Source organism: Engraulis encrasicolus, chromosome 21 (genome assembly GCF_034702125.1).
Source record: "Engraulis encrasicolus isolate BLACKSEA-1 chromosome 21, IST_EnEncr_1.0, whole genome shotgun sequence".
NCBI classification, from domain to species: Eukaryota; Metazoa; Chordata; class Actinopteri; order Clupeiformes; family Engraulidae; genus Engraulis; species Engraulis encrasicolus.
The window spans coordinates 26,315,231-26,339,091 of NC_085877.1; the positions used below are offsets into that span (position 1 = coordinate 26,315,231).

Below are 23,861 nucleotides of genomic sequence, written 5' to 3' on the forward strand. Positions count from 1 at the left end.
GTGACAAGGAGGGTAGAGGGGGAAGGAGAGGGCAGGCACACCAAAAAGGGGGCACAAATAACTGTAATGGAAAGTCTGACAACTGGCGTGATATATCGTAGTGGAGTGTGTGTGTGTGTGTGTGTGTGTGTGTGTGTGTGTGTGTGTGTGTGTGTGTGTGTGTGTGTGTGTGTGTGTGTGAGAGAGAGAGAGAAAGAGAGAGTGTGTGTGTGTGAGTGAGAGAGAGAGAGAGAGAGAGAGAGAGAGAGAGAGAGAGAGAGAGAGAGAGAGAGAGAGAGAGAGAGAGAGAGAGAGAGAGAAAGGGAGAGAAAGAGAGAGAGTGTGTGGATGTGGATGTGGATGTGGAGGTGGATGTGGATGTGGATGTGGATGTGGATGTGCTTGTGCTTGTGCTTGTGCTTGTGCTTGTGTGGTCATACGGTGGCTTGTGCTTGTGCTTGTGCTTGTGCTTGTGCTTGTGCTTGTGTGGTCATACGGTGGCTTGTGACCAGGAGTGGAAAGGCAGCTTTACAGTAATGCAGTGCTTTTCATTTCTACTTCGGTTATGCTATTTGTAGCCATCGATGAATTAATGAACAAATGCGTGGATGGATGAATGTATAGTAGTACTACTGTATACAGCTCCAGGCCTTCTTATTAGAATACCATGAAAAAGTTGATTTATTTCCATAATTCCATCAATAATGTTAAACTGTCATGGATTGTAGATTCATGGCCCAGTTTTTTAACTATTCCAATCATTATTTTTTTTCTTTTTATAAACGTTGGCCTTCCAGCTCCAAAAACCCATGAATTGGGGAATTCGCATTATTAGAATATTGTTATAAAATCAAATTTTTCTTCATCAAAATTCGGGTCACATTAAATCAGTTGAAATTTGGTACTTTCTACATAACATGCAATGGTCAATACTTGGTTAGGACATTCTCTGTCTTCATAATGGCCATGATGTGTTTAACATTGAAGTCAATGGCAAAAACAGTGCATGGGAGTTATGGAAGCCCATATATCCTTGATGCTTTGCTGTCAGCTGTTCCTGTTTGTTGACCTGGTAACCCACACTTCACTCTTCAATATACCCTATAGATTTCCATGCCACGTTTTGGCGCTAACTCACCAGTTTAATTCTAAATTACCAGAAATGAAACCCCATTGAAAATGAATGGGGTTTAATTTCTGTTGAGTTAGAATTAAACTGGTGAGTTAACACCAAAACGTGGCATGGAAATCTTTGGGTATATTGAAGAGGGAAGTGTGGGGCACCAGGTCAACAAACAAGAACAGCTGACAGCAAAGCATCAGGGATATCTGGGCTTCCATAACTCCCATGCACTGTTTTTGCCATTGACTTCAATGTTAAACGCATCATGGCCATTATGAAGACAGAGAATGTCCTAACCAAGTTTTGACCATTGCATGTTATGTAGAAAGTACCAAATTTCAACTGATTTAATGTGACCCGAATTTTGATGAAGAAAAATGTGATTTTATAACAATATTCTAATAATGCGAATTCCCCAATTCATGGGTTTTTGGAGCTGGAAGGCCAACGTATATAAAAAGAAAAAAAATAATGATTGGAATAGTTAAAAAACTGGGCCATGAATCTACAATCCATGACAGTTTAACATTATTGATGGAATTATGGAAATAAATCAACTTTTTCATGGTATTCTAATAAAAAGGCCTGGAGCTGTATATAGATGGCTGAATGGACAACCTGATCAATCAATCAATCAATCAATCAATCAATCAATCAATCAATCAACCAACCAACCAACCAACCAACCAACCAACCAACCAACCAACCAATAAATCTCACAGTCAAATTGATTAACCAATCAGCTTGTAATGATAGTGATTTGCTCCACTGTTGCCATCCAGGCTATCAGCAACATGGCTAAACCTGTGACAATGTTCTGCATTTCCAAGGCAAATGGACTGCATTGACTGTATACCGTATAGTGCCTTTCCACCTCTTTTACGTTGTATGCCTCACATTTACCCATTCACACACCGGTGGCAGTGCCTGCCACGCAAGGTACCACCACCCTGCCACGAGGAGCAACTTGGGATTAAGTATCTTGCTCAAGGACACATTGATGGAGTCAAGCAGAGCGGGGCTAGAACCTGCAACCTTCTGGTTGTCGAACGGCTCCTCTACCACCTCAGCCACCACCGCCCCGGCCGTGTTCACTGTTGTGCAGCATCACAAGAACCATGTAGCGACAACAAACTAATCAATGTATGGATGAACAACCAATCGATGAGCAACCAATGAATGAATCAATCAATCCCACTGTAATGATACATGGTAAAAAATGCAGTGTTATTTCAACGCATAGAGTCGATTTTTAACATAGGCCTATTTACCTCTGCCAAGAAGGTTTGTCTGTCTGTTTGTCTGTCTATTTAGTTATTTGTCTGTCTGTCTGTCTGTCTGTCTGTCTGTCAGCATAACTCGTCGTGAACGGATCTGGATGAAATTTTGTGGGGTTGTTGGAAATCACAAAAGGGACAAGTGATTACATTTTGATGGTTATCTGGATCACGATGCAGATCCAGGAATTTTGAAAGATTTTTGGACATTCCAGTTTCCAACTCCACAAAAACAAGGCTACTAGAGAAAAATAGGGTGTAACATAGTCAAATGTTTTTATCTCATTGCTTGGTGGAGGTCTGCACTCTCTGAGTGAATTTCCAGTTTACAGTCTATTTGATCTCTAAGTGCTGAATCAACACTGTGTTTTTGTCCCTAAACTCTGTAGTGTCTGGGTCACAGATGAGCACCGTGTCTCTCCCTGCCCTGTCCCGAGTGGCTGTGTGCGGGGGCACCCATGGCAACGAGCTGTCGGGAGTGTACCTGGTCCGGGAGCACCTGAGGAAAAGGAAGCAGCCGAAGGAGCAGCAGCAGCAGCTCACAGTAAGAATACATGCCAGAGACATTGGAAAAGGTAGAGACGAATCAAACCCGTACTATTCCGGGTTCCATGTGTGGCGTCAAGTGAACGCCCCTTTGGGAGACCTTACTGTAGGTTAGGAGCCCTTTAGGAGACTTTAGGTTGAGAATAATGAAGAAGGCGGTAGCGCATGTCTTACTCAAGCCGCCACCAAACACCACAGAAAGAAAGGAGGGGAAAATGCCCCCTTAGGAGACCAAACTTGAGCATAGTCCTTTGCATTGGGTAGGCTGGGTTTGATTTTTCTTACTCTACTCGAAAATCTTTGGACATACCATTACATTACATTGCATTACCACACTTAGCTGACCCTTTTATCCAAGGAAACTCAGTTATTTACAAGGTATTGGTTAGTCCCTGGAGCAATGTGGGAATAGGTGCCTTGCTTAAGGGCACCTCAGCCAAGGACTGGAGTGGCAAAATAACTCCTTCACCCATTTAAGCCTAAGGCAACTGCAAAAAAACATGCTGAATGCCTAAGCCCTTTTTGAAAAAGGTGCCCTCAGCCTATAAAAACCTAAATATCTCAGCCACCGAAGCACATAGAGACGTGAAATAAGTTGCATTTAAAAGCTAGGACCCTCCCTTTGCATTAGAATGTGTTCATCCAGCACTAGCATACCCACATTTTTAATTAAAAAACTCAAATTTCAAAAGCCTGAATGCATTCATGCAGCTCCAGGCAGAAGGTCAATGTAGCGTACACAGTATTTGCATCAGGCTTAAATGAGTTAAATAGTTGAAATTTATTCTGTTTCAGATAACATTTGGTCCCACGAAAAATAGTGCAGCACACGGTAAAAAATACAAGTCACTTTGAATACAAGTGTCTGGCACAGTAAGCGTAGCGTAATGTAATTCAATGTTAACATATTAGCCTTGTGTAAGTCATGCTCCCTTGGAACACTGGATATTAGTAGCCTGTGTCACTGCCGGTGTCTATGGCAAATAGAACAGCAAATATGACTGCTTCTCTTTCTTTTTGTATTAAAGAGGCACAAGGTAGGATGGCGTCGTTTGCGCGTTGCCCGTGGCATGCCTGTCTCAAAATCTACACCAGGGCTATTCAATTCGTTTTTCAATTGGGCCACATTTTTAAATCAAGAAGTCAAGGTGGGCCGCACATGTCACGGCCGGTCAATAGGCCTAGGTGGTAATAGAACTTTTCAAACAATAAAAGCAAGCTTTAATCTTAACATTGAATGTTCAATGTATACATAACAAGGCAGGCCAGAGATTCACAACAAAAGAGAATCATTAGTTGTCCATGCAATATCAAAACTGCAGTGTTGCTACAGCACTACTGCAATAATCGGCAGGGGGGACTATCATACACTCCCTGGGATAAAACCTCTTTTTCCCAGGGAGTGTATGATAGTCCCTATATATATATATATATTTAAATACACTGTGCAATACAATTAGCACAATGTTCTGTATTGGACTATTTTGGATATTGCAGTAGGCCTATTGCACAGTTCAATGTTATCTGACCTCACAAACTATAAAACAGATCTGTCCTCTTTAGTGAATATGGAAAACTAATTGTTACTGTAAATGACCTCCAGAAAAAATCACGGAAACAAATACTGAACAGGGGACGTTTGCAGTAGCCTATACAAAACTGCAACCATTGAGATCATTCATTAGTGACCGCATCCTGAATTGGAACGAACATTATGCTACGTGCATAAGTGACCAACTGTAGCCTATTTCTGTAGCCATAGGCACACTACTGCCAGACACACGTTGTTGAAGGAGCTTTGAAGTGAGTTGTCAAGTCGAAGAAGCTGCGTTCTGATGCGCCTCTAATATTTCCCCCCCTCTACTAAGCGTTGACTTATGCCCGCTGTCGCGTCTGCACTCTCCCCCAGCGGTGTAGTCTACTTTTTTGAAGAGGGTATACTGTATATTAAAGCATTTTTTGAAGTGGTTATACTGTATATATTTATGCTATTCTAAACAATGGATCAATCAATTTTAAGTGGGTATACTGAAGCCCCTAAAATGTAGAAGTGGGTATACTCCGTATACCTGCGTTCTACGTAGACTACACCACAGCTCTCCCCCTACTTGACGGTCAAACTTCTTTCTTTCACGTGAGAACGGACATTTAGGCTACATGCACATTTCAAATGCACACATGTAATGTGCAATGTTCATCAGCATTGACGTGTCGTTATGTCGGATTTCGTAGATTTAATTTATTTTAACAACGTAATCAGCTAGATGCCGCCTCGCTTCCGTGTTGCATGAACTGTGTTGTCAAACTATATCTCCGTTGTAAGACGCTGCATAAATATAGTATTTCATTTTTTTTCAGTCGTTAACTCTTCCACAACAAGCACAGACCTAGAGCTTTAGTGCTACGTCAGTCTCATTACTGCAGGTGAGAGATTTATTTCAAACACATCTCAAACGCAGGCACCTCGCACAATGCAGCATTGGCATGCTGAGACGCGCGTGTGCCGCACATTGCATGTTGCGCAATGACAACTCGCACACTCTTCCGACGACATTAGCCTAATTGAAAATATTTGTTGGTTTAAGTCCACAAACTAGCATATTGACATTGCAAAACTATTTGGGAGTTAGTGAGGGAGACACACTTACAGGTTTCCGTGAAGGTTTTAAATGATAATTTGATCTGGAGACTCAACAATGGCGCTTCACTGTTGCGAATGGCCGCCGGATCAGGGCCGCGTCCGGGCCGCATCTGGGCCGCAGGCCGGCAATTGAATAGCCCTGATCTACACTGTAATGAAAAATGCTGTTCAAATAAATTCGCTGTGAGATTGTTTTTCGTCACGAAATGCCAGCAGTTGATCCAAATCTGAATACGGAATGTATAGCGATTATTTGTATGAAAAGTATTTCCCACGACACTCGTTCGGACCGCTCAAAAAGTTGCATTCGGGGTTTTCTGACAGCGGACCGTGGAAGTGGTTGCGAGAGTCATCGTTCACTTACAAATGATTTGCATAACCATTGACCGACACGGACAGTGACTAATTAAACTTTTAATCCTACCTGGAGCCCCTTTAAAAACGTCCTTTAAATTGTAGCCTGCCACAATTTGTATACATACATAGGTCCAAAGAAAACAGGGTTTGCCCTGCCTGATGAAGACAGGTTTGCAGTCAAAATATGTAGGTTTTATCAATTAAATTAAAGGGTTTTTTACTTTTTTGATGTACAGAAGTTTTCATGTCCTTTCTGAAGAGCTGATTTTTCTTCAAACAGTGGACCCAAAGCAACGCCAGGCCGGCGCCAGGCACAGGCAGACAAGGCAGTCGCCAATAGGCTGCCAAATCAGGGGCGTATCCAGGACATTTTTACTAGGGTGGCCAAGATGACACACAAATATAGTCTGAGGTGGCCATGGAATCATGGAATTATATACACATACGGGGGTCCTCCCACACAGAAAATGTTGCATTTATTCTATGCTATTTCCTGCATTTTAAAGAAAAGCACCAGTGAACTTCAAATACAATATTTTGTAGTAGTATAATATATATACAGTATATATATATATATATATATATATATAGTATTGAAATGTTCTATGTTTAGGTCTTTGTTTTCTATGTACGTATTCACAGAAATTAAAGATAAATGCACACACATATCCTCATTAAGTTATTTTAATGTGCCAGGCTTTTAATTGAAAGCGCAGTGTAATCTGGTTAAATGCTATGCATTCACATATACATATGCATAATTGGCCATTTTTAAATAACTGAAGTATGAGAGTAGACACCAACTTCATGAATGACATCTGAACCTGACATACCATGCTCAGTAGGTGGAGATCCAGACAACACAGATTCACAGTCCGTCTCCTCCTCCTCCAAATGTGGCTGGTCAACTGTGGTAATACAAGGATAGTTTAAAATGACAGACAGACAGACAGACAGACAGGTCCATGCACATATACATATAATACAAATCTTTAGTTCATCATCTTCTGTCTCAACATTTGTCAGCTGTTAAACCCTTTAATGCATGGCGTTATACCTTTGTCGTTACCAGAATTACCATAGTGTATTACTAAAGACCCTGTGTTATGTAGTGTGGCACTATGACAGAACCTTTTTGATGACAATAACAGTGTTCCACTGGTTGAACGGTGTGCATGAAAGGGCTACATGTAACTAATTCAAACTTTCCATGCACAACCTACCATCTTGTATTGGGGTAGTGGACTGCTCATCAACACTATCCCTAGGCTGCTGGCTTGTGTGGGCATCTGCACTGGTACTGGCTGTAGCTGACTCTGACTCTTTCTTGATAAAGAAGCTCTCAATATCGTTTCTTCTCTTCATCTTAATGTCACTCACTGGAGGAAATGTAATCAAATCAATGCAACCAATTAATCATTCAATCAACTCACTTCTAAGCATAGTAACTGGCTACAATATCAGAGGGATTATTGTCGAATTGGCAGAGTACACATGTTGTGTTCATGAGTTTTGTGTTCGTGGTTGTGGTTCCCCTTAGAGTAACAACTTTGACTTCATTCAACAATGTCAGAATACAAAAAAAACTATATTATTGATGTTGACATTGTCAGATGTCAAAGCAGTGGCATATGGTTTTAACAAAGAAATTACATGACGTGAATTTCAAGTCTGAGGCGCCGTCGGCCTGCAAGGCAATTACAGCTGTGAGCAGTGGCTGATTCTAAAGCCGTGGCTGCAGGGTTTTAGCAAAGAAATCACATGAATTGAATTTCGTTGGTGAACAAACTCACATCTGTACCATGATTTGGTGTGCGTGACGATTTATTTTCGCTACGTTTGAACAAAAGGATTACGATATATTGACACATTTGAGGTCAAATATGTACCGTAAATTTAGCTATTGGGGGGGAGTCATACTCTGAAGTGGACTAGCGCTGTGGTTTTAGGCACCACATCTGTGACTGATGTGAACTTGCTTACTCTAAAGAGGCAGAGGTGCTCTTTACTATGACTTACTCCGACTTTATTTAAGTTTGATTTAAACTCCAAGAAAAGTCAAGACAATCGAAGAAGCAAATGAGAAGCTTCTCACTGAGAGAAGGCATCACAACAATCATAGTCCAGCTTAGCATTAGTTCATTTCACATGCTAGGTTTCGAGCTAGGTACTGACGTCTGCCTACCGATCCTGACTGTAGATAACAACCGACTACCCTTTCCAATGTGTGGCCAATGGGCCAATGCTATCCATGCCATGTCCCTATCCAAACGGTTTCATATTAACTATCCTGTTATCAACAAAAAAAAATAAACTGACGTGCACGTTAGGATTGTGCTGTGCTACTAACTTGGTTTGCAGCTGCCACAACACTAACTTGCTCTCATTTAGTCATGTTGTTGTTTCGTGTAGCTATCTCGTATTTTGGCTCTTCCTGGCTGCTAATACTTGCATAAAGTTTTCAAAATTAGGTTTTCCAACACATTCAGACAATCAACAAATCATTAAATTGCCATACCTTATTGTCCAAATTAGACTGTCCAGGCAGTTAGTGGATGCGGTCTCTCGTGAAGGAACTGCAGGTGACACAGTGCTCCTCAGCATCGCTGGTGCGGGGTTGCCAGATCTTTCACGATAAATAAGCGACTATAGGGGCAGCAGGCGACACGCAGTGGTCATCTCGTGTAAGCCTACTGATCAGAAATCAGCCTTGTGCAGCATCAGTCCAACGACTGTCGTGTTAGTTAAAGTGTAAAACTGACCCTAGATCTGTCAGCCAGCGATCACCATGGATTGACAGTTTTCTCTTGTTTGTTGTTGGGTTGACGAACTTGAATGATTACCTGATAATTACCTATTATTGGTCTTATACTGTTGTTATTATTGTATATTTATTTATTTATTTTTAAAAATATATTTTTTATTAATTACTTGTCGAATCAAGGGTGGCCAGTAGGGTGGACAATAGCGTCCCAGGGGTGGCCCTGGCCACCCCCTGCCCCCCCCTAGAATCGCCAGTGTGCCAAATGTCTTGGGGTGCCACAGAATTAGAATATTAAATTAAATAACGCATTAAATTTACATTGCCAATGATTATTCATGGGCACTCAGTACAGTAGGTCATCTTGATCAGCTGTGCTGTATGGTGCTATGCAGGGCCGTAACCAGACATTTTCAAATACTGCGTGCTGTACTGCATATTGTACATTTAGAATGCTTCAAACACTTCAGTCAAACTCTTAAGTTCGTTTTCATTAATCACTGCCTTGAGGATAAATGGGGGTGGAATATACAGACTGAATTTATCATTGCTGACCATATATCGATTTTCATCATAGATAAATTGTACATAATTGAAAAAAAAAATACAGTGAACATGATCTCTGTGTCCTCAATGGTTACGGCCATGATGCCATGTTTACAGATCCCAATCTATAATTCCACAAGTAGGAAAGTGGGGTGCTGCCCTAGGACACCAAATTGACTAGAACCACCTCTGTGCTGCACTCTCCTCCTCTACTTTACTGACACCTATTTTTCTTTACTGTGCAGCAGCCGCAGCAGCATCAGCCGCAGCAGAGGCGTGAGAGGCAGGAGTCCAATACCTACACCCTGAGGATGGTGATGGGAAACCCCCGCGCCGTCCAGCAGAATCGTCGTTACACCGAAAGCGACCTCAACCGCTGCTTCACTCAAGCCTGCCTCGAGTAAGTAGGAATACTTTATTTCAATTACGTGTTTGTATAACAAAATGCACAACAGGGCCATTGAAAAAAATTAGCCAAGCAGAGCCGGCCAGCAATGCCGCCGCTCTACTGACACCGACCTCAACCACTGCTTCACCGAAGCCTGCCTCGAGTAAGTAGGAACGGGTACTTTTGGGACGACAGATCTCACTCTCTCTGCTGTGAAATAATCTGAAAATAACTTCAGTATTGGCTCACAGTATACTCCTCTACATCTGTGGCTCATCCTTTCAGTGCTCCCATTATTAACAGGACACCCCAAGAAACTGAAAAGTGAATATCTGAAAAAGTCCACAGACTTTTGCAATGCATTTGAAGGAAAGCAGGACAACCTATGAGATTGAAATGTGAACATCTTAGATATACCTTAGATATACCATCTTAGATTCACATATGGTTATCGATTACTTTATAAGTAGGCCCATAGTGTGCAAAGATATTGAAGCCTACTCTGTTTCGAAGTAGGCCTACTTTGTACATCTATCTCCTGTTCCTATTCCAAGTACTGATGATGACAGGAAATGATCATTCACACTCCTACACAGCGGTATGAAAAGAGGAATTTGGTGCTATGCCAAGTGCTGCTCCTCCACATATGTCTCTTTCTGTGTCTCAAATGGTGCCCTTGGGCACTATGGGCACTATTTTTCAGTGCCTATGGCGCTGTACTGAATGTCCAAACTTTCCCTTGAAACTACACACTTAAAAGGGCTTCAGTGCACTGTGTGCACTATGCACTAAACGCCAGTGCACTGACACAAGTACACCATTTGAGACACAGCATCTGTCCCTCTCCTTTCCAGTGCTCACGTTGAAGAGAAGACGCCATATGAGATAGTGCGCTCCAAGGAGCTCAACGCTCTGCTGGGTCCTAAAGGAAGCCCTCAGGCGACGGACCTGGTGTGTGACCTGCACAACACCACGGCCAACATGGGCCTGTGCTGCATCGCCTTCTCCGACTGCGATTGGATATGCCTGCACATCTACAGACACCTCCAGGCAAGCCAAGAGCAATCGATTACCTACATGTATGCTGGCTGATTCATGGTTTATGTGGTCTGCACTACAAAGCCCCCCAAAAAACAGTGGCTATTTGTTGAGTCAGATTATGGGTGAGAATTGGCATAAAATGTGTCTGACCACAGCTGTTCAAGACATCCCAGGGGCATTGTGAGTTTTACTGTAGCCATAGTGTGGTTTAAACTTCCTACACATACAATATTCCCCAAATGGAAGCCTGATTGTATTGGAGAATTTTGTGGCCATTTGAAAGTACTTCTGTCCAGATCCATCTTTGGTGATTTTAATTCTAAATGATTTAAGCCTGTTTTTCTTCTATGGACACAAATTGACATGTTTTGTGACCAAACCTTGCCATTGTCTTGTTTTGCCCACAGAGAGAGATGGCCACAATACCTGTGCGATATATAAACTTCAACAAGTCAATTAATGAAGCCTACTCTTTGGACACCGTGGGGAAACATGGCTTTGGTAAGCCATGATTGAGAGAGAGAGAGAGAGAGAGAGAGAGAGAGAGAGAGAGAGAGAGAGAGAGAGAGAGAGAGAGAGAAAGAAAGAGATAACGAGCCCCAGGCGAAATTGGCCTATGATTCTTCGGTTGAAGAGAACATCGCTGATCAAGGTGCAGTACAAAGTGGTCATGATAACAAAAGCATTTTGGGCGATGAGAGGCAATTTGGGCAACCGGATCGTCAGTTTCTACAGTAGTTGAACATCAGCGAATATTGTGGTAATGAGCTGTGTTTACACTAAGTTGACGTTTTTATTCAAAGCGACTCAGAGATATTACAGGGCCTTGATTACAAGGCAGTGTAGGGATAGGTGCCTTGGTCAAGGGGCCTTCAGCCGTGGAGGAAGGAAGGGACTGGTAAGGGTGGGGATTGAACCTGCAACCTTGTGATTTACAGCCTTTACTACCTTAAAGTGATACTGTCCCATTTCATCCCACCTCCCCTTGAGTTAAATAGTTGAGTTTTGCCTTTCTCTTGTACTCTCAACTGTTCTCTGAGTATGGTAGTGCAAATTTTACCTCCATGCTAGCAGTTAACATTGACTCCTATGAGACCAGCTGGCGGCTAACTGGTCTCATAGGAGTCAATATTAACAGCTAGCATGGAGGTAAAATTTGCACTGCAGTATTTAACTCAAGGGGAGGTGTAATATGAGCTTATTTCCAAAAAATGGGACAGTATCACTTTAACCATTCCACTCCTCCCTAACCATTCCACTGTGGTTGCCCTATGCTAGGTATGATGCGTGCCACCGCAACCAATTGGAAAGTCTGACTGCTTCCTTACTGCGTGTAACCATCCTCCTTTGTTGCTATTGTCGCTCATGTCATTGCTGCTCTGACCGAAGAGTTCTGTTGCTCCGTAGAGCTGTTGTTGCTTTTGGTGTGTTCACGGCATTAGGGTTAGGGTTAGGATTGGATATGTACCATGTAAATACATAACATCACACGTTGGTACACTAATGCCTCTTTTCCATTGCCGGTTTTGTTACAGCCATTTTGGTGTTTTTTATGTTTTGGCCTACTAAGATAATAATTTGGGTTGAATATGAAATATTTGGTTATTGTGGATAATATTAATGTAATGTTTATGGCTGGATTATGTATTTAGTTTTGGTTATATGTTTATTGCTTTATGTGTGACGAACACCATTGGGGTGACGTCATATGTCAAGCGTCATATAGCCGGGTCATTTGGGTTGAATGGGCGAATGGGAAATGCAGCCCGGTTTGTAACACTATTTTGACCATACTTACTCGTTATTGTGTTACACCTTCACTAATCTTTCGTTTGCTTACTGTTAAGTTAATTTCAACTGGACTTTCATTCATCACTTTACACATATTGGATCCAATAAATTATTTTCTGCACCGTAAACTGCGTTCAATCGTTCAATCCTGGCCGAGGCCTAGTGTTTGCCATTCCGTGGAAACCTTGGAAAAATGGACTCCACAGGTTTTATGGTTGGCCTACAGCAGTGTTCCCAACCTTTTTTTGGCATGGGACCCCATTTTAACATCCCACATTTCTGGGGACCCCATACCCATTTTTTCAAGACAAAAATGAAAACATGACGGAGCTAGATGGGTTGTAGGTAGGGTATTAAACCCATAGATATTCATGACAGTTTAAGATTATGAATGGTGTTTTTAAAGAGAATATTGAATAATTATGTTATAATATTTTGTTATATTTACCGGTATTCTTTTTTCAGACATTTCAGGCGACCACATTTAAATTACAGGCCACACAGTAAATTCTGCTGTGCTCATTTAACACTTAGATAGTTGATTTGACATCATTTGGACTTAAATGACCTCTTTAAGTGTTGAATTAACACCGCGGCATTTACTGTGCACCCCAAATGGGGTCCAGACCCCAATGTTGAAAAACACTGGCCTACGGCAAGACACAGCGCGACTCGGACACCACTTTTTGCTTTTTGAATAGGCACGACACAGCTCAATCATGCTGTGTCGAGCTGTAGACCTACTAGAAAACTGGCAGTGAAAAAGAGGCAATAGTTACCCTGAAGACACTGCAAAATAAAGTGAAAATCCCTCTTGAAAGGTAGTGGGAATTAAAAGCAGATAAATAGATAGTGGACCCAAACACATTCACAACCCTAGATGATCACCTAGTCTGCCTATACCTTCCTCTGACAGTCTTTCTTTTTCACCGTAGAGAGAGAGAGAGAGAGAGAGAGAGAGAGAGAGAGAGAGAGAGAGGGAGAGAAAAGAGAGTGTGGGAGAGAAAGATTGAGAGAAATGTTACATTTGTGTGTTGGTCTTTGTGACTATATGCTTTTGTAATTACGGCATGGGTTGCCTGAGTTGAATGACTCTGAGACAATGCATACAGCTGGGAACATAGGCATGACCACGACAATTCCAGTTCTAGAAGGCCTCTGTTTTAACTGCACCTCAATACTAAAAACCATTTACTACCTTGTGCTGCAGCACATGGTAGAGAGACACATTGTGTGTGTGTGTGTGTGTGTGTGTGTGTGTGTGTGTGTGTGTGTGTGTGTGTGTGTGTGTGTGTGTGTGTGTGTGTGTGTGTGTGTGTGTGTGTGTGTGTGTGTGTGTGTGTGTGTGTGTGACAGACAGAGATGAAAATTAGTTGAGACTCCCCATAACTAACCAAAGTCTTTGGGTGCATGAAACTGGGTTACAGTATTACATTTAGTATAAGCCACTCTTTCGATCCTAAACTTCACAGTGATTTATTTGTCATGCTCAATAAATCCCAGATAGATTAATTTTCGAGAGTTCAGCTTTTCTCCAGTACAGTGCAGTGCAGTCCCATCCATTAGTTGATGTAAATGTGAATGCCAACAATTGACAATGTGATTTTGTCTTGTCAAAGGAGTTGAGTTGTAGACTTAGATGGCTACGATGACATGCAGGAATGAGAATCTTTACGGGTGGCTTATAAGGGGTTAATTTTATGGTAATTTCTGTATCACTTAATTTTTACAGGGCTTTAATTACAGTGTACTTAGGTACAGTGGAATAACTGGTGTAATACTAACAACATGTAGGCCTAAGTACAACTGTAATACCGGTACATGTTATTACATCATACTCACAATTAGTGTTGCACTGATACCATTTTTTGGCCCCGATATCGATACCCAATACCTGGCTAATGCAGTATCGGCCGACACCGATACCATACTGATACCACTCTGAAATGTATAGATATATATGATGAGCTGCATACTTGGATGTAAAATCATGGTTCTATTTCGTTCCTTCTGACCGCCAGAGGCGGTGCTTTCAGCACTGAATATTCATCTTACGGATCAGCAGGTCGAGAATTAATATCAACAAAGTAACACGTGACCTGGGTGACGTCACCCGGTGACCCCCGTGTCAGGGGTTAAGACACCGGTGAACCCAGGAAGCGACGTCTTTTCATCTTCTCGATTGCAGGTTTCGAGTTGATCGTTTGAGATTTTGGGATTGACCTGACGCTTTGTTCGTTTCGCACCCATAGGGTTGGGGCTGTGGGTTTTCCACCCCCCATGAAACGGCGTTGGTCGCTTTTTCCTTTGAGTATCTCTTTCACATTTACGATGTGTCCGACTCCGACTGAGTGTTATTCGCTCGGTGGAGGAGGGCTGGCTAGGCTACCTAGCCTGCCTAGCCCCTGGCTCGAGGCACTGTTCTCGCCGACTGGAGGCTAATAACTTGTCCTTTCCCGTGGAAGGTAGGCCGTTTTCTGATCATGTATTAACTGCTACCGCGTTATCTTCAGTAGTGTTTCCCGCAACTGGATTTGACGAGCGGTCTCGTGGCGTGATACGCTTTCGAGTTGGGATTAGGTATTAACGCCTGCCTGCCTATGTTGGCCATCGTTTGGGTAAGTGGACTGTCATTTACTGTTTCGATTTATTTTCGCGGTGTTTCTCGCCGCGGAATGTTACTATTACTGGGCGATTGTTGTGACACTCGACGCGAGCTCGGTTACCGGTACTTGTGTTCGCGTGCCTGTATTTACGTTACGGCTTCATTGTTTGTACAGTGTAGCCTGTCTGTACGGTTGCTCCACGGGCCAGTGTGTTTCGCTGTGCCCTTGCACCGTTGGCGTCACGCTGCTCCAGAGATTCAATCTACAATACAATCTCTCTCTCTCTCTGGCTGCACTCTGCTCACCCCGGTTGTTATTCCTGCCGGGTTGTGTTCTTCACTGGTTTATTATTGTCTGTTTTCACCTGGGGTGTCTTCGCCCCAGAAGTGTATATTTGCCTTGCATTTCTATCACTGTGCTACTCCTGTCTGCCCATGATATTGGCTGTGCTTATGGTATGTCCTCTATTGTGAGTCGCTGGGTGTACAGACTACCGACTACATTGCAATGTAATGTACTTTACTTTACTTTATTTCTTCAGGACATTGCACATTAATGAACGTATACATACATGTACATATATGTAAATATGGCAGATTGTAGCCCGAGGGCTAATTTCCATCTGGTGTCCAAAATAGGCCGAATCCAAAATGTTAATGTCCATTATTATTTGCTTGTCAGCTTGGTGTTGCCGCCTGGCTGCTGGCTCCTGTTGGCTACACTTGGGGCGTCCTCGCCCCTTGTGTTTTATATTCGCAGTATTTGCTGGACATTGTAGTGTCATCTCCTACCTGCTGCCAACTTTTTACCTACTATTGGGGTGCCCTCGCCCTGTGGGTATGTGTTGTTTGTTTGTTCCCTTCTGTGTGTTGCAGTGTTCGCTTCCCGACACGGGACCCTCGTCTTGCCTGATTACTGGGTTTCTTCTTGGCTGCCATTGGATGTCCCAGCCCCTTCTGTGTGGTACTCACCAGTTGGCCTGGAGCTCTTGCATCGGCTACCACTGGGGTGTCTTCGCCCTGCTGTGTGTATTGCCTTGTTTACCTGTCGGCCCTGACTGTCCGACTGCTGGCTTCCCTCTCGGCTACCACTGGGGTGTCCTCGCCCTGTGTGCCTGCCTGCCTGACTGATGCATTGTCGTCTAGGCCCCTGGGACTGGTGCCTCTCCTGCCTGGAGCTGAGATGCCTGCGGCTGAGGTTGACAGATGTGACCTGTGCTGTTTGCTCAGGTCTGCGTGCGAGAGCACTTACGGCCGGGCTGACGCGATTTGGCCCTCGGCCTACAGTTCCGCTGGCCACTGGTGGAGTTGTCGGCCCTGTTTTGCCGACCTGCAGCCTCTGACACACGGTGACCGTGTTTTCAAATGTGCCCTGCCTGCTAGCGACCCGGACGGTCGCACGCCGCCGCCACGGCTGTCGCCCTCTGCCGCCACGGCTGTCGCCCACCGCCGCCACGACTGTCGCCCACCGCCGCCACAGCTGTCGCCTGCCGCCGATGCCCGCACCATGCCCTCTGTTCAGGTGACACCGTCACAGCCCAGTTGCATTGCTTGTTGCATTGCATTGGCACTGGGCCCTTTCTGGGTGAGTTGGCCATGGGTGTTTTTCGCCCGATGGCTACATGTGAGTGCCGTACCTGCTACTGCTACAGAGTGGGTTTCTGGCCACAGGTGGCCTCCACCCTGTGGCATGCTTGTTGATGCCATGGCTACTACAGCTGCCACGGCGTGCCGCTGGGCCGTACGCACCCTGCCATTCCGGTTTACATGGCTTGCTCGGTTGCTTCGCATGCTTGCATACTTGCTCTCTTGCATGGCTGCATGACTTGCATGAGACCGCATGTGTGCTCCCCGCTCCTCTGCTGGTCTCTACCATTCAGCGTCCTGCGACTGTCTGTCGCTCTCCTGGATACCGCCTGCTGTCGGCTGTTTCATCCATTGGCTTCTTGTGGACGCCCGGAGCGCCTCAACCGCCATGACTCCTACAGTTGCGCGTGTTGCTCCGCTTCATGCCCCTCTGTGTAGCTTGCTTTTCCCTACCTCACGACTGGTTCTAGTCGTTCTCCTGGGTTTGGCTGACCGTGGGTGTCTCCACCAGTCAGCTCCTTGCATGCACCGTTGGCGTTTCCGCCTGTACGACTGCTGCTGCTCTGGGTGAGTGGTTTCACTCCATACCCTGTTTTATGCTCTTTGGCACTCCTGCGGGACTGTCTGGAGTCTGTTGGCCTTGGCCGTCTTCACCGTGGACCGTTGTGATTACAGTTGGTGCCTTCGCCTCTTCTGCTGTGGCTTCGGTATGCAAGATATGCTCTGCGTCCTGTTGTCCGCTTTTGCCCACTGTCGTACGTCTGGCATGTCGTCGTCCTCCTGACCTGGTTGAGCCTGGGACTCTTTTGCCCCTTGGCTCGCGGAGTGTGCCGTTGGGCTTAAGCCTCTGTGACCGGTGCACGTGTATGTCGGCATTGCTGCCCTGGGTACAGGACCCAGGTGCTTCCTTCACTGTCCTCGACTGTGGCGCGTAGGTCGACTGCTGCACGTCGTCCCCCCGAGCTCTTGGGCTATGCGTGGACTTGCCATGGGCTACTTAAGAGTGCCATTGGTGCCGGCACCACTGCAGCTGCGGCTGCTACTGGTATGTTGGAGCGTTACCGCTCCTTCTCCCATTGTTCATGTTTCCCCACTTCATGTGTGGTATATCCGGGGGTCAGGATGCCACTCTGACTGCTACTACTGTACGGGAGTGACCCCACTCCGGGCTCTCCCTTCGAGTTTTCGGTGGCTTACGACTGTTCGCTCTGTTGGCCTCGCTATGGATGGTCTCACATGAGTGCTCTGGGCACCGGTGGGCGTACACGCCCCTACGACTGTGGATTCTGCATCTGGCTGGTTCAGCTTCATGCTCTGCTGTCTGCTGCAGGAGCATCGCAGTTGGCTTGTCATGGGCATCTGCGCCCTGTGTCGCGCACCTTTCCCGCTGGGCCCGGCTTGTTGACGCTTGGACTGTTAACGCGTCTCTGCTGCAGTGGCTGTACCTACTACTGGTTACCCTGCCTGTCCCGCCTGTCTATACCCATGGCCCCTATGTGGCCTTTACTGGTGTTTGGCTGACCGTGACGCTGTGCGCGATGGGTCGACGATCAGGCATTGGCCGGGCTGCAGGAGGCCTCCATCTATGGCCCTGCCGGGTATTGAACCACTTCTGACCGCCCTCCTTGCCTTGCCGGTCAGGGCGTTGATCTGGCGGGGTGCACTGCCCTGACCACTTAGACACGTCGCAGATGAGCTCGTCTGCGAGGTCTATGATGCAGCGCTGCGTACGACGTGCATTGGGTTCTTGATGTCCCATGTCTTGTTGGCCTTCTCTCGGCCCCCATGGACCGTTTTGGGACGCCCCCTGTGAGTTCTCTCTGACTCCTGGTTGCTGGCATTCGCCTGTCTGGCCTGAGTGCCGGGGCAGAGTCACACAAACCTTGGCCGTGGTACGGTGATTGGTTTGGCTTGCGCGACACCCTTGTCGGGGCCTTGCTGGACGCAGTCTGCTCTCTTCCGGCGGCCCCTATATGTCCCTTTTGGTCCGTCCGCTTTGGGCAAGCCACGACGCGGCTTTTGTGTCGCACCGGCCGTGCAGCCGATGCTGCATGTGGTTTTGTTTCGCTCACGCTGTTGTTCTCGGCCTGGTGCGCTTTGCCCTGTTCTCGACATGCAGACCCCCGGCCTGGTGTCTCTAGGCGTCGATTTCTGCTTATGACCAGCGTACTTGCGGGCATTGGAAGTGGAGGCTCTCCTTCCTTGCTCTCCGCCCCTTCCAGGTGTTGGGCATGCCGACCTCGGCATCCCACGTTGTCCCTCTTGGCCTCCGCTTGCTGAGGCCTCTTTGGGTTGGATATGCCGTTATGGCCCCTGCCAGGTCCTACTGTCGCTGACTGCTCTACATTGCGTCTGGCTACTGTTATGTTTGAATATTGTTCCCTTATTCATTCTATAAGTTCTGGTACTGTGCCTTTAAATGAAACCGCGGTTGAAACGGCAGTTGCCGTAAAGTGTGTGTGCGTGGGGTCGTGATGTCCGTCAATAAACAGCATGGCATGTGGAATACACCGGTGTGGTTATTTAGGAGTTATACGGATATAACAGCTACCATGTCCGCCTTCGACCCTGGAGGTGGAACTCGCGTCTGTTCCGCTCTGCCCTTGCGCCGTGGAGTCATGCCCACTGCTGCTGCCCTTGCGCGGTGCGGTCGTGCCCACTGCTGCTGCCCTTGCGCGGTGCGGTCGTGCCCACTGCTGCTGCCCTGGACGGTTGGTCTACGGTGGCAGTCCAACACTGCCTGCGACCTGTGGGCCCCCTGATGATGGCCGTACCTTGGATGAATGTAGGGACTGGCCATCCTGATTGCCCTCAGACGCTCTCTGGCCTGTCTTGCGGTCTTGTGTGGAGCGGGCGGCTCATCTATCATGTGCGCCGCCTTGAGTCCTTGCCCTCTCTGGGCCTGTTACAGCGGCTGCTTTCAGAGGCCGACACTTGTCTGATGGGCATGGGAGCAACTTCCTTATGGGCGTCCAGTGCCCTGTTGTTGACCTTTTCCGTGGTTCGCCTCTTCCACTGTGGCTCCTCCCGTTTGTGGCACCGGGTGGTATGGTACCGCTACATGGTGGCACAGGTGTCCCCGTCAGCTGCTATGCTAACTGCTTACTTGCTGCCCCCTGTGGTTCTCACTCAGGGAGCTCGTGGATCCCTTGGGCCAGGTTACACTGGCTTCCATGTGGCCGTTGGTACGTGCAAGGACGTATGCAGCACGGCCTCCTCGGCATCAGGCTGCACCATTGCCTGGTTTTCTTGATGTTGCCCCACATGTTACTGTGGTGCTGGCGGTGGCTTCAGGCCCGTCTCAGTAGTACTGACGACGGGTAGGCACTCCTCATGACTTTGTTGGTATTGGTCATCCAGTGCTGAAAGCACCGCCTCTGGCGGTCAGAAGGAACGAAATAGAACGAAGGTTATGTATATAACCACGGTTCTATGAGTTCCGGATGACCGCCAGAGCTTGGCAGTCACTCGGAGTGTGTTCGAGAAGATTTGCCAAGACGTCGCTTCCTGGGTTCACCGGTGTCTTAACCCCTGACACGGGGGTCACCGGGTGACGTCACCCAGGTCACGTGTTACTTTGTTGATATTAATTCTCGACCTGCTGATCCGTAAGATGAATATTCAGTGCTGAAAGCACCGCCTCTGGCGGTCATCCGGAACTCATAGAACCGTGGTTATATACATAACCTTCGTTTTGTCAGGCTGTTGTCTACCTTTGGGAAACAGGAAAAATACTAATACTGTACAAAGTGAATGCAGTAGAACTTTTTATACATTTTAAATACCTCTGATATTAAATAATTAAGTTCAAGGCTGCATTCAAGTGTCATACAAGCATCAGTAAATGGCATCGGTGCCCTATTTGTTGGTACTTGTCGATACCGATACCACCATTGTTGTGCCTTATCTGGGCCCCGGCCGATACTGGTGTCGATGCAACACTACTCACAATTTGTATTTTCCTGTATCTACATACTAAGGGTGCATTGGAACCTCAGTTCAGCCATAAGAAGAATTCATCACTTTGGCAAAGTATTATAAAACCAATATTGGTTAATATTGTCATCATGGTATGTATATAAAATATATGATGTGATAAGCTACACGTTATTACACCAGTTATTCCACTGTACCTAATGAATAAGTATACTCTAAATAAAGCCCCCTTAAAACAATTACTCACCGTTCTTGGCATTTACTTAGCATCATGGATTTGACACTTAAATGCATAAATGATTCATTAATGAAAAATGGAAATACAGTGAACCTCTTGTTAGTGATACAGAGAGTAAAGTGCAACGGAATCTTCACAGACACCTTTTGTCTCCATAGCGATGGAGATTGGCCCACAGCCGCACGGTTCCATCCGGTCCAACATCTATGTTGCCATGCAGGAGGGGGTCGAACTCATGTTGGAATGGATCCACCTCTTCAACTCTGGTAATTAAAAAATATGTTGGCCTATTTATACAATATTAAAGGAACAGTCCACCTCATTTCAAGAAATTGCTCATATGTAGTTAAGTCCCAGTAAAATATGAGAATACATAGGATTTTTCGTCTATGTGTTTGCATTGCCTAGTTTAACAGTATAGCCAAATTAAGCGTAGCAATGCAAGTCTATGGGAGCAAACAAAACATCCCCAAATGCACTGATAAACTACACTAAAATGAATGTAGGGAATGAGTGCAAAACAGCTATTTAATCCCATCCTGTGATCACTTGTGGCTTGATGCTAATGCTCCCATTTACTTTCAGTGCTTATGCTAAGTTGCGCTAATACTTCTGATACCAATAAATCTAAGTTCTGAAAACACTGAGAAGAAAGTGATATGCACATGATATGATATGCTTGGAAATACTGCAAATATGTGAAAATCAAAAAAGGGTGGACTGTTCCTTTAAATTCCAAGTTTTCTGTTCTCTTCCTTGTCATTCCATGCAATTAGTCTATTTCTGCAAAGACAAAAAAAACACTGTTAGGGCTGAATTAAGATTGCAGTTTGACTGTAGGTTACTGTAGGCCCCCGCGAAAGGCAAACTCCATGACGAAATTACTTAGACGGGACCATGACTCCAAACTAGGAATGAAGGATAAACATGTCGTTGGGCCCACATTGTCAAATATGTAGGTCGGAATGTCTTCTAGTATATTATGCGGTTTTATGTGCCATAATTATGGGGCTCTTCACATGATCACCTTGAAGAGATGAATAACATGTTGTCTATCATAAAGGCCATGCCTTTAGAATGCAGGGGTGAGTTTCTCAAAAGAGAAGTTGTTAGCCTATTAACAACTTCGGTAGTTGCCAATGGGAAAATGCATTGAAAACAACAAAGTAGCTAATGTAGTAAGCAACTTTGGTTTTGAGAAATTCACCCCAGCTTTGTTTGTCACCGGTGAGGGTGTAGTTGCCCTGTAGCGACAACCCTGAGGCGCATAACCAACTGTACCCATGGTAATGTGACAATGTGGCATCATACTAATTATACTGTCATTTTGTCACGCGTAAGAATGCATTGAAAAGCTTATTGTCTCTACTCTCCACATCTGTTATTAACTTAATATACCTCCAGGCCTACAATGTACAGTGTAAAAGTTGGCATTTGATGAAAAGAGAATGGCCAAAACTTCTCACGTTTACACTCGGAGGAGTGAGTCCACTTTAGTTCAACAGAAGAGCAGCGTGTGTCAATGTCACCAGATCTCTTAAAGAGACCCCAAGTATCGTGTGAAGCACAACATCAAAGACAATGAAGGAACACATCAACACACAACAGAACACACGTATGAATGGGACTGATGCATACCCCCATGAGTGCGAAGAGCAATGCACATGCGTCTGGGCTTGAAATCCAGTCACATATGCACACATAAGGCATTGGGATGAGTTACTAAAATTCAAATTTAGTCTTTCAGAGTTTTTCTGCCATGTGTTTTTTGCAGGGACCCAGTTTGAGGGTGGGTCGGTGGAAGTATTTACCTTGGTGAAGAACATCGACTATCCGCGAGACCCAGACACTAAGACTATCACAGCAGCCATTCACCCAGAACTGCAGGTGAGCTAAAGAGGCGAGCGCGGTGGGTGGGGGGTGCTGAGGGGGAAATGTGTTGCACAGCAGGTTGCGGGTTACAAGCATATGAGGGCTGCAAGCCCATGAGAACCTAGCCAGGCCACACCCTCCAAGTGACGCAACATCTTTGGCGTTGCTTCTAGTCAGGCCAAGAGCAATGTAAATATCGTTTCTGATCTCTGGAAAAATCGGGGAACTCCACCCACTTTGTCGCAAACCAGTCAACCAGTAGCAAAGCTAGGGAGGTGGGTCAACCATGCCGTTTGTGAAACATTAATTGTTGTGCTCTTGGTCAGACCAAGTCTCGAAGAGATTTGAAAATTGATGATAATCAGGCTAATGAGGACCCAGGTTCGAATCCTGTCAGGGTTATTTCTAGGTCCTCCTACCCCATCTCTCTCTATCGTAAAGAAAATCCTATCAGCTGTGCTGACATGGCAAGAAGCTTAGTGAACATTGAATCTACTCTTCACTTCCAAATTCAGAATGGCACAGAGAAGATCTGCCATTTTATGTATGACCTGTGCACTTCTTCTCATCCATTGCTCGCAGCCATTGCCATGCGAATTTCATGTCAATTTGGCACACAATAGAGCACTAGACACAATACACACAGATGCAAATACTGTCAGAACCACGAGGGACCTTCCAAACCTCCATGTTGAAGTTATAGTAAACAATAATGGAAAATATTAATGACAGCCCAGCTCTGCTGACCTTCTGCCCCCTACATGATACCTCCAGGATCAAGTGTTCTGCTCCGATCTTTCTGAAGCAAGAATGTGCACTTGGTCACACGCTGCATAATTTAAGGCTCACAGCAAGCATGTTCGCGGCTTAATTTTCCAAGTCCGCATTTGAGCTGTTTTCTTTTTCTTTCTTTTCTTTTTAGGATCGTGACTTCTGCCTCCTCCACCCTGGCGACCCCCTGTTCCTCACCTTCTCCGGCGAGACGCTTCGCTACAAAGGCAAAGAGGCGCTCTACCCGTTTTTCGTGAATGAGTGCGCCTACTACGAGAAGGGCATCGCTCTCTCTCTGGCTCGCCGAAGCAGAGTCGTCATTCCCTCCATCCAGTGTGACAGAGAGCGATAGAGAGGACGAGGAGAGGAGAGGAGAGGAGAGGGAGACAGACTTCTATGAAG

General features: G+C 45.5%; 1 protein-coding gene across 1 annotated transcript; it reads left to right on the forward strand.

The window, feature by feature from the left end:
• Positions 1-2,782: 2,782 nt before the first annotated feature.
• LOC134437325 (N-acyl-aromatic-L-amino acid amidohydrolase (carboxylate-forming) B-like) lies at positions 2,783-23,811 on the forward strand. Its single transcript, XM_063186817.1, has 8 exons — positions 2,783-2,904; positions 8,642-8,662; positions 9,541-9,630; positions 10,473-10,668; positions 11,067-11,160; positions 20,975-21,082; positions 22,591-22,703; positions 23,611-23,811. Exons 1-8 carry the CDS (start codon positions 2,783-2,785, stop codon positions 23,809-23,811), a joined length of 945 nt encoding a protein of 314 aa, XP_063042887.1.
• Positions 23,812-23,861: the final 50 nt, after the last annotated feature.

Coding starts and splice junctions, on each gene's coding strand:
- LOC134437325 (XM_063186817.1), top strand. CDS start 2,783: ATGAGCACCGTGTCTCTCCCTGCCCTGTCCCGAGTGGCTGTGTGCGGG. Junction 8,663..9,540: donor ATCAGTCCAACGACTGTCGT/GTTAGTTAAAGT, acceptor CTACACCCTGAG/GATGGTGATGGGAAACCCCC. Junction 10,669..11,066: donor ACATCTACAGACACCTCCAG/GCAAGCCAAGAG, acceptor TTTTGCCCACAG/AGAGAGATGGCCACAATACC.